Raw genomic sequence first — 14540 nt, forward strand, 5'->3', positions numbered from 1 at the left:
CAACAGACTTTTATCTGTTATCCTAACCTTTTGAATAGCTTGAATGTTAAGAATGTTTGATTCCATAGGAACTGTTAAAAAATACTTCACAATCATCTTTGGAAAAAACCCTTGAAGAAGAAACCACAAACTCCGAAACACAAAAGATAAGTGTAGATAATGATGGTGACTACATGTAAAGAAACCTTTCCTTTTCAGCAATGATTGCTTGTGTTTTGCTTTAAAATAAAACAAGTTTTGCAATCATCCATTACTTGCTGCTGTACATATTTGCAATTGTTGAACAATTAAATTATTACAATTTAAACAAATGAAAGATGCTGAAAGTAATTGTTATTTATAAATTGTTTTTATAATTGTTATTTATAAAGGTTATTTTTTATCACTACTCTACTAATGCTGGTTATAAAATAGAAAACCAAATTTGGAAATATTTGAATTTGTGTATTCTAAGAGCAGGGAAAATAGTTTTGGTATAAAAACTTACTAATTAAATGTCTTCTTTTTACTTTTGACAGCGCTAACTTTTTGTGTGCCTATGCATTAAATAACAAGATTCATCAATAATGGTTAAAATTGTGAAATAAATTATAATCAAATAATGATTTTAAGGTTGTATATTTAATATTTTTTAATCCAAATAAATATGTAATGTGTATGAATATCCATGTAGCACTTAAAAAAGAGAGTAACAATTGAATCTCAAAATAATGTTAATTTTAAAAAATGGTGTGATTGACATTTTTAAAGTTTATGTCAATTTGAGTTAGATTTTGTGTAAAATTATTATGTTAGCATAACAAATTATTTTATATAATAAGTGAAATGGCATATTTTTATCTGCTGATCTTTTTATAGGATTTGGGTTTGCAGAAGATGATATTGTATGGGCCAGAGTGAGTGACAGATTTTGGCCGGCACTGGTAAGTTAATATTTTTTTTAAATTCTTGTATAAATATTTTGGGTTATGCTATGTATGCATCAGATATTAAATTGCAAGTTGTATAACCTTTATCTGAAGTGTTTGGAACATCAGAAGCACATGTTATGCATATTAAAAAACACATATGCACATATTATGCAGTTTGCCTTTGAAATACACGAGTTTGAGTTGTGTATTTCCCCTCCCCCCTGAATAATATATTGGAAAATTTTTTGAAGATGCAAAACAGTTTTGCAATATTTAGGGGAGGGGAGAAGCAAACAAATTATGCAGCCTTTTCTCTCTACATAAATAAAAAATATGGAATATTATGTGTGCCCTAAATGTATAAAATAAATGGAGATGCTAGTGTATTTTATCATTTATTGCCATAAAATAAACACCTAAAATCTGTTATATAAAATTGAAATTCACTAGTATGTTTGTGCACTTACAAGCACTTGAACTTCACTTTGCTCAGTTGCTTAAGGATAAAATGTAAACAGATGCAAAGCTATTACAAAAAGTTATCTGTAATACTTGTTGTGTGTTCACTTACAAGCACTTGAACTTCACTTTGTTGCCTAAGAATAAAATGTAAACAGATGCAAAGCTATCACAAAAAGTTATCTGTAATACTTGTTGTGTGTTTGAAACCCACCTTCAACTGCTAACATTGGAGCGAATTTCATTGGAATGAATGTGGTTAGGAGTTAAAATGTGCTGCGAGACACTGGTCAACATCCGCGGAGCAATTTTGCAATTAAGTAATCTGAACTGTGACAATAATGTTGGCTTTCTTCAGTTGTCAGTAAGTTTTCTTTGTGCTTGATATATTATTGCAAACTTTAAAGTATGTAATTAATTCACGTACCATATTTTCTGGTGTATAAACACACACCTGTAATTTGAAACTACATTTTTTAAATTTTTAGGTATATTCGTCGTATAACAAACACTCGTTTCTTTATAGAGAAACTTGAAGGGTACATGTACAATGTTGTTATCCTTTGAAGTCATTCATTTGAGGATTTTTCTCAAGTTTTCAAACAATGGTATACTGAATTGAGAAGCGATAGGAACAATATGTATGTGGGGGAAATGCTTGAGGAAGTGCATAATTCTGCAAAGAGGGTAGGTTACATTCGATACAAACGTGCACAAGGATGTTATTCTAGAGTTTCGAGAAAAGTGGCAAATAATTTTGAAGTCAAATGTTCTTCTGACACGAATGAATTCACAGAATTAGGAGTTAGATGTTTTCTCTTTTTGTAGTCATTTGAAACTATGATTTTGAAGTGAACATCGAAGGCTTTAGTAAACCACATTTGCTTTAGTTAAAATACAATTGATCGATTATTCCTTTTTGTAGTAAATATGGCTCCTGCCAAATGAAACAATTGTTTTCATACAGGAATGGAAGGAAAATGATATCAAAATAAATTATTTGCTACAAAATGAATGTGATTGGTGGAAAGGAGTAACGAAAATGACCTAGCCTTGAAGAAAGGGTTGCAAACTGGGTCCTAGGAAATCGCCAGTAACAGCATCTAGATACATGTAAAAATCAAATTTTTGTATGCTCAACTTTTCTTTTCTTTTTTTTTTTTTTTTTTAATCTATCATTTTTATATCTGTTGTATAACGTGCACCCATAATATTTATAGCCAGCTGCCAAATTTCTTGATGATGATAGATTTTCCAATATTGCTGCTAAAATGTGAAATTTTCCAATTAGTGAGGAATGTGAAGAAATGAAAAATGAAGGTGATGCAATTGAAGTCATCCATTACCAGAGTTGCCAACTCTCCCGATTTTCAACCGCTCTCCCGCCATCCCGATTTACAATATATTTCTCCCGACTTTTTCTTATTCTTAAAATTTCTCATGATTTATAGGGAACATGGCTTAATATGTTATATGAACAAATAAAAGTGATTTTGGATGTCTGAAACCAATTGAATTTTCTATAGATTATATCTAAAACAAAACCTTGCGAATTAGATAATTTCTGCTTTGTGAGTGAGAGCATATACGTATCCAAAAATGTCGTTCTTCAATGGGCATCGTGCTCCACTGCGTGTCACCTGGCATATATTAACCAATGAGGACAAAGCAAGCTGTTATTTGGATGTTCTTTAGTTATTTCGGTCATTTTGTCCTGAGTTGTGTGAGTACACGTGCCTTTGGAAAATAGTTTTAGAAATTATCATCTTTTGTTATGTCTGCGAGAAAGGTGAAATACTCGTGTACGTTTCAAAAATCGTACACACTTGACTTTCCTTCCATTATTTCCTCAAGGAAATATAATAAATTTGCGAAATCGAAAATCCGGGATTTTTCGATTTCGCATGGTGGAAGGGCGGATGTTCTCAAACATGTGCGTACACAAAAACACAAGGACAACACAAGTTTTTTGAAAAAAAAAAAAAAATTACAAATTAAATTTTTCTTTGGAAACAAAGGACCAAAAAGTTATTAATGCAGAATGTCTGTTCTCTGCCTTTTTACTGGAGCACAACCTGCCACTGAATCGGATCACGCTGCAGCTTTATTTAGAAAAATGTTTCCCGATAGTGAAATCGCTAAGAAATACTCAAGTGCAAGAACCAAAACAGGTGCAATTGTTAAAGAAATGGATTTGAAAAATAAATCTTCAGTTTTTGATTGCATTAAAACAGCTCCGTTCTGCCTCTCTACGGTTGGAAGCAATAATACCGATTCAAAACTGTATCCAATTGTTGTTTCTTTTTTTAATCCAGAGTCTTCAGAAATTGAGTGCAATTTACTTTCTGTCCTCCTCACTTTAGAAGGACATTTGACAGGCTTTAATATAGCACAGCTAATTATTAAAACTTTAAGAAAATGTAGTCCCTCTGGATAATTGCTTAGCACTTGGTGCCGATAATGCACCAGTATTGGTAGGCTTGAAGACTGGTGTTGCAGGCATCTTAAGAAAGGAAAATTCATATTTGCAGATTATGAGGTGCACCTGTCACCTCTTAAATTTAGCAGCTGAAAAAGGGGCAGCTTCTTTACCAATAAATGTGGATGACCACATTGTTGATATTTACTATTATCTTGAAAGGAGTTCTAAAAGGATGGAAAAATTGAAACATTTCCAACAGCTGCATAACAGTAGTTTACAATTAGAAAACTTGGATGAAGTTATAAAATCAGCTAGGATTGACACCCAGTGGAATTTAATTGGAAAACTGAAAGATGCTGATGGAATTTTAAAATATACTGAACTGTCTAGAATTATGTTGGCCATCTTGACAGTTCCCCGTAGTAATGCAGAGTGTGATAGGATTTTCAGTGTTGTTGCGAAAACGAGGACTAAATTTAGATCTAATATTAGTGATGACACATTAGAAAAACTGTTATTAGCGAAAACAGGCCTATGTAACAATTGCTATGAACAAAATTATGAAGTTTCTTTCTTAAAGAAAGCTAAATCTGCCACTGTTTTAACATTTGTACGAAAACTGATTAAAGTTTTTTTTGTCTTCTTAAACGATGCAAGTAATAAAAATGTTTTTTATGTGTAAGGTATTTTTGTGTTGCTTGCCTTTAAGAATTAGTTACTATTTAAAGTTAATTAATTATTAAAAACTATATTTTCATCATTTAAAAAGTCTTTTTAACATTGTGAAAAATCTCCCGATTTCTTAAAAAAATCTCCTGATTTTTGAGTGTCATAGGTTGGCAAGTATGCATTACGATAATAGTGCCCCAGTCATCAGTCAATTAATGGAATGGCAGAATCTATACAATGGTTATTAAATCCAGAGAAAGTCACCTAATGGCATCTAGTCACATATTAATTTTATGTGATTATTCAGATGTAATCTTAATCTTGGAGAATAGGATAACTCATTATTAGTATACTGGCAAATTCAGAAAAATCTCTTTCAGTTAAAAAAGAAAACAGCAGTTGCTTCAGAAAGAAGCCAAACTAATCTGGTGATGCCTAGTGCCGAGGAAACCAGCTGAAGTATTTTAAATATTGCGTTTGTTAAATTAAGGTGATTTATTAATGCAAATGCTAATGAGGGCTATCTGTTTAAAGGGAGGAATGCATTTGTGGAAGGTTTCAATAAAGAAAAGTGTTTCATGTTCGTATTGCATACGAGGAAAACAAAAACTTTTGCAGCCAGCCTGTTTATTGGGTATTTGAACTGTCAGTGAACTCCCGATGTTCAGTGATATTATGGCCTATGACGGGCGCTTAAATATTACATTAACAGATGTTTTATTAGTAATTAACAATTTAGCAAAATTTTATAAAATAAATATATGAAGAGCTATAGATTTTCTCTTACTTTCTAAAGTAATTTGAATGCATTTTATAGCTGTTATTTATTAATTATGTTTTTTCCAAACATTAAATTCAAATTTTTAATAAGGCATTCCTTGACATCTTCAGGTAAAATTAGAATAAATTCCTTCAGGTAAAATTAGAATAACCCTTGTGTGCTTTATATAAATTAATTAATCTAATCTTGTGATGTGGTAGAGAATCCTATGTATTTGCAGGTTATTTGTAAATGACTAATATTTTAGAGAAATTTCTTTTCTGAAATAAACTTTAAATATTTATCTGATTTCTTTGTTTTTTGGGAAAGGTGCAGGTGTGAAAGAATGCAGAGTCAATCAGTTAATTAAAGTGGTGATTAGAGTTCATTGTGCATTACTTTATTAAAGAATATAAACTTGTACAATGGAGTAAGATACATTAGAAGTTTACCAAGTGAAATTAATTAAATTTACATGGAGTATTGAAAATTGGTGTCAGACTTTGATTTGTACAGAACTAAGTCTAAACATAACTATGACTAAGTGTGCTGAATTACTATATGAAAAAGACATTTGTAGATTTAATTAAGAAAAGGTCCATTTTTGTCAAGAAATATATGTTAGCACAATACAATGGGATTTTTTTAAGTCACTTTTTTGAGATATGAAAAACATAAGTTAATTGTTGCTGGTCAGCTCAGCTCAGCTGGGACAGGAGATGCTGGAATTGTCCATCTTTTTTTGGGGGATGGACTTAACATACTTATTGACAAAGATAACTAAAATTTTATTGAAATATCAAGAAAACTGTGATAAAAGTGAAGATACGTGTATATTTGTGGTTTCCATTGTTTTTGTTTGAAAAACTAATGATTTCTGTCCTAAATTTAAGTGAGTGTAAAAGAAAATATATTTTGAGTGTAAATTTTTATGAAGATGGTGTAAAATAAGGGGGAAATTCTTTTTCAAGGCTAAATTGAAATCTGCTTTCAAATTTCATTTTGGAATCCTGGAGCAAGTTCACTGAATTAAAGATCATCATTTTTAATATTGATATAAACATAATTGGCATTGTAGAATGTGATATTGTTACTGGCAATACAGATGACTTTAAATTGCATGGTTATCAGACCTTTGCATTTTAATAGCAGCTTATATAATTGTGTATGCAAAGCTTTCTGTAGTTGCAAAGCTAATAAAATCTGGGTTGATGATTTCTGGAGATAATTTAGAGACAGTGAAAATGCAGGTTTTAAAGGAGAGAGTGTATCTATAGAATATTCTTTCTATATAATTCTCTGAACAATAGACCTGGTTTTGAGAGTATGTGATTGAGAATAAGTAATCGAGACAACATCTCTTTTTCTTCATATCTTTATCATTTACTCTCACTATTTTGGGGTATTTAAGAACTAACCTTATAGACACTTTTGCTAGAAATTATTGACTCAACCCGTACTGAATTTATAGAAAATAGTGATGCTTCTTCAAACTTTTTGTCTTTTGGCTATGGAGTCTTGACTTGTTGTTGTCCCTGCCAGGAGTGTACAGTGGAGTCTGATATGATTTAATTGACATTCCTGATAGTGGCAGATATAAAATATTACTGACTTGCTTTGAAAAATCTAGATCACCTTACAAAAAGCTTTCTTGTGCTTATTGGAATCTTGAAAGGTTTACTGGCCTAATGTAAAATAGTTGCTGATAAGCGTATAAGTAATACCTTAATATCACCAGGTTTTAGAGTGTAAATCAAAACATAGTATTATTGTTTTGTTGAAATATGATTATCTCTGTGTTCCAACAAAGGATAATAACAAAAGGAATATACTCTTTTTGTAACCCAAGACTTCAAAAGTTCATTGATTACAGACCAGACTCAGTGAATGGGTGATAGAAAAGGACTTAGAGAGGACTGCAGAGTTTCATGTGAAAGGCAAGCTGTCCTAAAAAAAGACCTTCATTCCATGAGATCCATGTGATCTACACATAAAAATTTTTAAAAATTTTCTGAGAGGATTTTTCAGGGGAGATGTCCTAAAGTACTTCTTTAAATAACCAAAAGGTCAAAAGAAACATGCCTGTTAAAATTGCACAAGAATGTTTTTCAGCCCTGTATTTGGCACAGTTGCTCAGAAGCAACATGTGTTTTCACCATTTTTCAATTAAAGGTTTGATGAAAGAGATAATATAACTGCTTTATATAAATATTATGCAGAACTTTGTAATTCTAAACTTTTTAAACCTTAGTGACTTTGCAAAAATGACCTTATTACAATTTGTGAATCAAAACTGAAAAAAAATTTAATTGAAGTTCTTGGAAGAAGGTCAATTCATACTAGTTCTTAAAGTGAATAAGCTTCCAAATGACTTATTACCAGTGCATTTTACTTACAGTGTTAAAATATTAACCATGAGTAGATTGATAGCACAAAAAGGGCATTAATATCTAAAATATTTTGAAATATTTCTGAGCAAATAGTCCACCTTACATTGGAAACTAATGATGGCTTTGAGAGAAAACATAGCTTTCTTCATAACTGTGGATTTCAAAAATGCTTTTCACAAAGTATGGAGATTTGAATTACTAAAAAAAAAACTGTTTTCTGTTGATATATAAGGAAGTCTTTGTGTAAGGCAAATGATGAGAATTGTTGTAGAACAGGGTTTAGCAACCTTTTTGTCAATATAAGTGCAATATAAATTCAAAAGTTTTCAGGTTATATATCTGCATAAAGCAATAAATCTAGTGTTTTTATCAATCATTAAACACACACCATCTGTAGTAAAGGAAATAAATTTTTGCAGTGGCAAGTTATTGGTTGTAAAATTTTCTAATACCATTTTTATATAAACTGAGCTATGTGTGGTATGCCTGTTGATCCAACTGAGGGGGAAAAAAGCATCCCCCTATATTATTTGATAACTGTCTCTAAATTGTCTAAAATTGCTTCTGTTCTTCTGGTTAATGTTCTGGCTGGTAACTGAAGTATTTATAACCGAAACGATTTCTGATTTATTTTTAAATTTTCAAATAATGAAACAGAAGCTTCTAACATGGTTTCTTTTATTGAAACCCCATCTCTATATGATTTTTCCTTATAATAAATGTTAGATCTTAAACAATATGGCTGTTGCAGCTTTGATTTGCTTTTTTTAAATTGTCGAATTTGAAAATGCATAAGCTTTGCTTTATAGATTCAAACAGAAGGAGCCACATCTGTGTTATAAGATGTGTGAGGCACCACTGTTAATCACCTTTCACAGTCATCAAAATTGTGAAGATTGATATGTAGTCTGTTGTATGATTGTGATGAATCTGTATGACAGTTTTTGTTGTTTCTTCTAACAGAAGAGTTCTTCAAGTATAAATATAATAATATGGGTCTTTTTGATGGTTGATTGGTGTTGAACCAAAATGTTAGTGAGAATAATTCCGTGTCTTCAAACAATTTACCATCATTATGTGCATTGATCCAAAAGACTTGAAAGTGTAGAAAACCATTATAATACCATTCTTGGATTAAAGCTTATCTTTTAGCTTATGCAGTTACTTTATACCCTAATGGCTATATTTTCAAAGAATGCCTGTGCTTCAGGCTCAAGTACTTATAGGACCTGTAGAGGTATATTTACCTCTTCTAATCATCAGGTAACTATTAACTGCTTTGAAACCCATTTGGAATAAATTGAATAGTATCCTTAGTCAGAAATTATTATGATCTCTACAGAACTAAATACAACAATGGCATTCTGAATTGTGAGGCATCTGTCTTTATTTGGACATGATTTTTTCTTATTGGTGATTAAGGTTGCTGGACAGATACTTCTTGAATTATCTGCAATCTGTTTTTTCAATAGTGTTCTGTTATCGGGACTGAATTCAGAAATGTATGTGTGTATGTGCATATATATGTGTATAAACACATACATTCATACATACGTATATACATGCATATACAAACACATTTATATGTACATTTTTTTAACCCCGGTCCTGATAACAGAACAGTACCATTTTTTTCCTCCCTCAGACTTCTTTATTTACTGCTATTTGTTACTAATGTCCCATACTTCATTTCTATAAGTGCTTTTTAGCTGAGAATGGATTGTGTAAAGCTCTTTTTCAGAAATTCTATGCTAACTCATTATTTTAACTTTATTGTTCATATCAGTCTGGAGGGGGGGGGAGCATATGATAGAAAGGCAAAGCTATCTTTTATAACATATATATTCATTATCATTCTAATTTATCTGAAATTCCACGTTACTTCATTTGATACAGTAATCAACACAGGTTGATCGGATTTTCATGCATTAGGAATCTATCAACCTGTTTGTCTGCAGTCGAGTTCAAATGCTTAAATTACATTGCTGGCCATCCACAGTGCAGCACCATAAACAAGAGCTGTCAAAGCCGCATTTATAGGGCAGATAATATAATGTACGAGACTGATTAAAATCACAGCCCTGTTCAGTTTGTAGATATGAATAAATTGGTATTTTGACTAGTCATCTGGAAGTAATTGCAGTAGAGGCTTTGGATTCATGCTTGGATTACGTCAGTTTAGGCTGCTTCCTAATCCCCATCAGATGTATTTGATGAGCAACATATCCAGACAGCAGGCAGGTCAAGGTTTGGTCTTGTGGACAGTGAGGTAATTTCAGTTTTTTAATGTTGTGTAGCATGTGTTGTGGCACCCCAAAATATAACTTTTAAGTAATAGACCAGAAGCAATGCATGATGTAAAGGTTATGATGTCTGTTGCCACAGTGTTGTTAGATGATGATATAGCAATAGGGTGACAAACTTGATTTTTATTTCACTAGGGAGAGGGAGATACGTGGTACAGTAGAAGTCCATGAATTCGCAGTTCTCTGGACTAGAAGTTGTGCAGATTTTAGGATTTTGCCGATTTCAGGACAAAAAACATAAATCATAATATTCAGATTAAAAGTGCAAAATAAATAAGGCTTATTAGATATGTACATTATTACAGTTATATACATTATTAAATTAACTTATCATATGTGTTAAATTATTATATATATATATTATTCATTTATATTGATTACAGGGATATTTAAAAGCATTAATGACATATACAATAAAAACATAAAAATAAGGGGTATTAATAAAGCATAAAATATACTTTTTTACATGTTTCAAACATTTATCTGATAAAGGTTTGTTTTAAAACTTTAGGGTGCTCCAAAGTAAAGTTTTTTTTTTTTTTTTTTTTTTTTTTTTAAATTATCTAGAGTCATAATTTCTTGTGCTGTGATACAGGTCTGTTGTTTTAAAAATTTTATATTCCAACCCTCATTAAAAGCCATTAATTAAAACCATTTAAAACCATCTCATTAAAATTAATTAAATCCCAAACCCTCATTAAAAGATATTTTCTCACTTCGATCAAATTCTTTATCTGTGTTGCTGTCGGAATCATTTTCCTGCGGTGGTGAGTTTAAAACAGAGCCACTGATTTCATCATCGACCATCTGGTATGCCATTGTTCGCTCATCAGAACACATCATCCAATCAATGATATCTTCTTCTTACAAAGCCTCCTTTAATCCTTGCTGCACCAGCCCTAAAATCTGAAAATTCATTGACATCACTGTCCATTTCAATAAACAGAGAAGGTGGCCATACATTATGGCAGGCATTTACTAATGCTGTTTAGGAAACAGAATTCCATGATTTCGTAACAAATAAATGCAGTCTTTTATAGTGAATTGTATTTTTAATAATCACAAAGTGAAATAGATGGTCACTTGAAAGAAATTTTTTCAGAAACTGATTTATACTGGCATTTAATATTTTGTATTGTGCGCTGGTCCAGTGGTTAGATCAATGATGTAGTATTTGGGGGCAAAAAAAAGTTCACGACATTGTCTTCATGTAATAAGTGGTTGCATCTGGATGTGCATAGCAGTTGTCTAACAATATTAAATTTTTGCTGTTTGGTGGTCACCCCCACACTGTAACAATTCCTTCTAGCCTCTTTAACGAAATGCTCCATGAACCCTTTGGTCATAAGTTGTTATGTAAACCAGGAATTTTAATTATTCCTGTATATCACAGGTAAGAATTTTACTGCTTTCAGAGCTCTGGGATTGGAAGCTCTGGTATTGTTGAATCAAAGTTAAGGCATTTAATTTAGTAGTTGATCGAATACAATGTAGCTTGTAAAAATGTCATGACACTTTGGTATATAAAATGTATATGATCAAATGGTAAAATAAGCTATGTAATGAAAAAGTGAATGTGATCCTAGAATGTAAAGAATAAGGTTATGTAAACAATAGTTCAAAGGTGTACCATCAAAATTGATAATGCAAATGTCATTAGTTTAAGTGATTAATTGAATATTTAATCATATGTGAATTGTAAATTATGTGTATTAAGTGTGAAATTTTATTGTCTGTAATCACATCTGTAATGGTATATTAGGTAGAGTAACAATGCATGAGTACTTCCGAGAGTAATGCAAATGTAGGAATGTAAAGTATGCGTATTATAAAATGTTTAAAGTGCAATGATTTTTCAAGTAATGTGAAATATGTGTGTATAGTGCATACGAAAGCTCAACTGTGTTCAAGTAATGTGGAATGTATATATATTGCGAACAAAATAATAAAGTGCAGTGCCTTTGAAAGTAATGTAAAGTGTTGGTGTTAAATGTGTATGTAATGCAGACGAAAGTTCAAGTGTGTCCAGCAGAGAGTGATTTCATTTGTCCAGTGATGGGACAATTTTTCTTTGGCCAGAGGAATGTGAGAATAGTAACTTCTCACACCACATAGTTTGCCGACATCACAAATTTTAATCGTAATCGCGGAACTGCATGTGTGTATATAAGCACCGATCAGACTGGTTTCTTGCCTCCCTTCTTCCCTTCTGCGCCCACGACCTTCCTGCAGTCTCTTAACAATTAGCGACGCCCCACATTGTGTGGTTTTGTGTACCTGCATGGCGCGCTAATGGAGTTTCGTCGTTCCTAGTATTCTCACATGGAGTGTCGTTGTATTTTTGTATAAAAAGAAGCAGAACTAAAGGTTGTGATTTATTCAGATGAAAATGCTCAGTGTTAAAATCCATCTGCCACGATACCGTTCTAAAACATCTCAAGCAGATTATCTATAGGTGTTCGACTCCAGAATGTGCATTACCAGCAATGTGTGACCACGGGATTATTTTAAGTGTGTTAAAGAATGTGAAAGTAAAAAAAAAGATCTTGCACGTGTACAACAATATTATGGGCACTGCACAAAATTATATGAGAAAATTGTGACTGCATATATGTTCGATGAGACAGGATTGTAATTTATCTCCGAATAGTCACGTTTCGACATTAGCCTACTATTCCATTTTAATTTATCACGTTTTGTGTTCCAAGTTATGATATTTTATGTGTGATAAATGTTCCATATTTAATCCAGAAAATGTGTTTGATAAAATGAATATGAGATTAGAAAAGAAATTTGTGTCCGCAAGTCTCATGCATGTGGTTTATTGGGTATATCAAATATTTAATTATTCTTATCACTAGGGTTTAATTTGCATTGTACTACCACTAAGAATTCAGGCCAGTAAATGGGCACATCTAAATTTAATTAAGGATTTCTAGATAGATATTTGGTTAGATTGTCACATTACATCGCCTCCTAGTAGTGCACACCACTACAGTGCTCTCTATCACTGGTTTACATTTATAAGTTCCAGCTGCATTGCTGCATACTAAAATAATAACTCTTTAGCTTCCTTCACCTCTGACAGTGCACTTTCTTCGCTTGTCACAAATGTCTTTCTTGGCAAACATCGCTAAAAAAGTCCAGTTTCGTCCATATTAAAAACATGTTCTAGGCTAAGATTTTCTTCTGCCACTAACACAGAAAATTCATCAATAAATTCCTTTGCAGCATCTTTATCTGCTGAAAGTTTTTCTCCACATGCTTTCAGATAATGTATACTGTGTCTTAAATCTGTTCAGCCAACTGCTGCTGAAATCACATGGCTTCTCTGCTTTTAAATCAGTATGAATCTGTTTTCCCTTTTCTCTCATGAGTAGTTCTGAAATTAGTACTTCATCACTCTGCCACTGCCTGAACCACTCGTACAAGACAGCATCAAGGTTTGCCAATTTCACTTCGTGCAAAGATTTCTGGTGTTAGAATCACTGCTGTTGTAAAATTTCTACAGCTTTTCTTTATTTTTCCATATATCATATGCTGGTTGGTATACCATACATAGTTTATATCGCAATTCCACACAATTCTGCTATAAACCAAGGAGTAGTACCTGCCTCCATCTTTTGCAAAATTTCCACTTTTTGCATTACCGTCAATGCAATGCGTTTACATTTGTTGCAAGCAGTAAAATCATGAACACATTTTTTATCTGTCACTGTATTAAAAAGCGCTGAAATTTAAAATATTTTTTTAATTTATCCACAAAATATCTTTATAAAAAATGGCAGCATTAAACAATCTCATGAAATAACAAAGCTCAGAAAATACAACAGCATGAATCTTGAACATGAAAGAAAAGTTGAGTGAATTGTCTGCTTTTTTACCTCAATGCAAATAGGAGGGGGAAAACACTTTTACCATGATGTCAATAATTTGGTATTTGTGGCTGTGATATTTCCATTATGACTCGTTATTATTCGCTAATTATGACGTCATTATTCGGTAAGTATTTTTTCTTTGCTATTTCGTTCTCCATGTTGCAGTTTTACAGAACCTATACATTGAATGTTTATATTTTGAGAAACAACTCGAATTTCAGAAGTTGGTAGATTTAAGGTTGGCGGGTTTTCAGTCTTTGACTGTATAAAGAAAATCAAGAATCTGCTGAAAAGATGCAATACAACTCATCTCTCTTTTTTTTAGGATTCAGTACACCATTGCACCCATGTATGCTTATGATGTCTATGTCCGAAATAGTAGGCTATGTGTATGAGACATGGGAGGTAGAATCCAATGACACCTCAAAACATAACCCCAGGAAGCAAATGAGTATGATGACGCATAATGTAAGATGATGATGCGCATCAGTGGTTTGAAGATTCAGTGGTAATTTAAGTTTCGAAAGTGTGGTGGTTCAGCAAAACATAATATGACATCAAATATGAATAAATCGAAAATTAATAATCACCAATCAATAAAATATAAATTGATTTAATTAAATATAATAATATCACAATCTCAGAATCTCGCATCATCACTGCGTCACATCTACCAACGAGTAACTGGTAGGTGTGATGCAGTGATGATGTGAGAATGAACTCAATGGCGCTCTCAGCGTTCTTT

The 14540-nt window shown here is 32.1% G+C and overlaps 1 protein-coding gene across 1 annotated transcript in view; it reads left to right on the forward strand.

The window, feature by feature from the left end:
- LOC118190632 (uncharacterized) overlaps nucleotides 1-14540 on the forward strand; it is a 175565-nt gene that overhangs the window by 76553 nt on the left and 84472 nt on the right. Inside the window, exon 4 of the mRNA XM_085818342.1 lies at nucleotides 859-923. Coding sequence (XP_085674468.1) covers nucleotides 859-923 — 65 coding nt within the window. The remainder of the gene's footprint in view (nucleotides 1-858; nucleotides 924-14540) is intronic.

Source organism: Stegodyphus dumicola, chromosome 6 (genome assembly GCF_044657685.1).
Source record: "Stegodyphus dumicola isolate Sdum_Otavi_A_Nest chromosome 6, ASM4465768v1".
NCBI lineage: Eukaryota > Metazoa > Arthropoda > Arachnida > Araneae > Eresidae > Stegodyphus > Stegodyphus dumicola.